At 36.6% G+C, this 1,438-nt stretch overlaps 2 protein-coding genes across 2 annotated transcripts in view; one reads left to right on the top strand and one right to left on the bottom strand.

The window, feature by feature from the left end:
• LOC106879889 (serine hydroxymethyltransferase, mitochondrial) overlaps positions 1 to 1,438 on the bottom strand; it is a 35,365-nt gene that overhangs the window by 32,075 nt on the left and 1,852 nt on the right. The window lies entirely within an intron of this gene.
• LOC106879888 (alanine aminotransferase 2) overlaps positions 320 to 1,438 on the top strand; it is a 38,938-nt gene continuing 37,819 nt past the window's right edge. The window contains exon 1 of the mRNA XM_014929623.2: positions 320 to 924. Within this exon, the coding sequence (XP_014785109.2) occupies positions 688 to 924 (237 nt within the window). The 5' untranslated portion in view covers positions 320 to 687. The remainder of the gene's footprint in view (positions 925 to 1,438) is intronic.

The raw sequence follows: 1,438 nt of genomic DNA, 5'->3' as shown, positions 1-1,438 counted from the left end.
ATATATATATATATATATATATATATACCCGTTGGTAGTGAACAAATCCTAGAAAGTAAAAGCATATTCAGTGGCCTGCTTACGAACTATGGAGTTTCCATAGTGTCGGAGAAACTTTAGGGAGTACGTAAAACAGGCTCGTGCAGCGAACTAAATCATAGATACATTAATGCGAATAATTAACTTTAACAGATGCTATATGTAGAGGAATATGGGTTGCGATGTGTGTCTCTGTTGCTCTGTGCATGTGAGTGTTTTGTGTACATGTGTCAAGGAGATGCGAGTCCAACTAAGGGAAATAACTGCGTCCCACAACGTGACTGAATTATCACAAGTTTCTTTTCCCACCCACCATCATCATTCTCTCTCTCTCTCTCTGCTATGATAGTCAGTCAGCCGTAACTCAAGTGGTTTGTAGCAACAACAATTACCACCACCACAACCACCTTATACATATCATTCTCACTTTAACTACAGTACCACAACTACTGTTATTGTTATTATTACTACCAGTACTACTAATTCTGGTGTTGTTGGGGATATCTTGCGACCAAGACAATCCGTTTTATCCGCCTCCTCATCTTCCTTCCACTGTAAGTCAGTCCCGATACGTTCATCCACACAACCAAGAAAAACAGATCCCATCTCCTAGAAACGACACCTTAACCACATAGTCCACCTTTAATAATGCACTGTGTTAGGCAGAAATCGGTGAGTGTTTTATCTCGCCAGTGCTGTGGTGGATTTCATAATTTAATCCCGGGATTCATAGAGCCAGCCCCGAAATGGAACCTACAACGTCAGCTTCGACGTACCAAAGTACTATCGGTGGCCAGTATGAATCCCCATGTAAAGGAAATGGAATACGCGGTTCGGGGACCAATTGTTATAAGGGCTGCGGAAATCGAAGCTGATTTAAACAAGGTAGGTACTATCTTATCTATCTATGAGACTATATATTTGTACACACATATACATACACATGCATACTATGTGTGTGTGTGTGTACGTATGTATTATATATATATGTTTATGTTGATGTAAGGGTCGGAAAACCTGTGATTAGACGTCTCATTAAGGACTGTCACGCCTGGGACTACATTAATTAATCTATGACCATTTTTAAGACGGTGGAGTGAGAGCTAAAGGAAATTTGGCTGCTATATCTAGCAGGTCGATGTATTTGTGGGTGTAAATATTAATACTTTAATGTACGAATATATTAGAATGTACTTATGGGCATATATGTATTATGTATGTACATATTTATGAACGTATATGTATGTATGAATTTATATATATTTTTTAACGTGTTGATGTCAATGAAATTTTATTTTCATATATAACATATAAACATGTACATCTTTTATAAGTAGATATATGTAAATGTATTTGTGCATGTGCGTATATATATATATATATATATATATATATATAT

The sequence above is a fragment of the Octopus bimaculoides genome, chromosome 17 (assembly GCF_001194135.2).
Source record: "Octopus bimaculoides isolate UCB-OBI-ISO-001 chromosome 17, ASM119413v2, whole genome shotgun sequence".
NCBI classification, from domain to species: Eukaryota; Metazoa; Mollusca; class Cephalopoda; order Octopoda; family Octopodidae; genus Octopus; species Octopus bimaculoides.
This window is presented reverse-complemented; position numbering and strand designations above follow the sequence as displayed.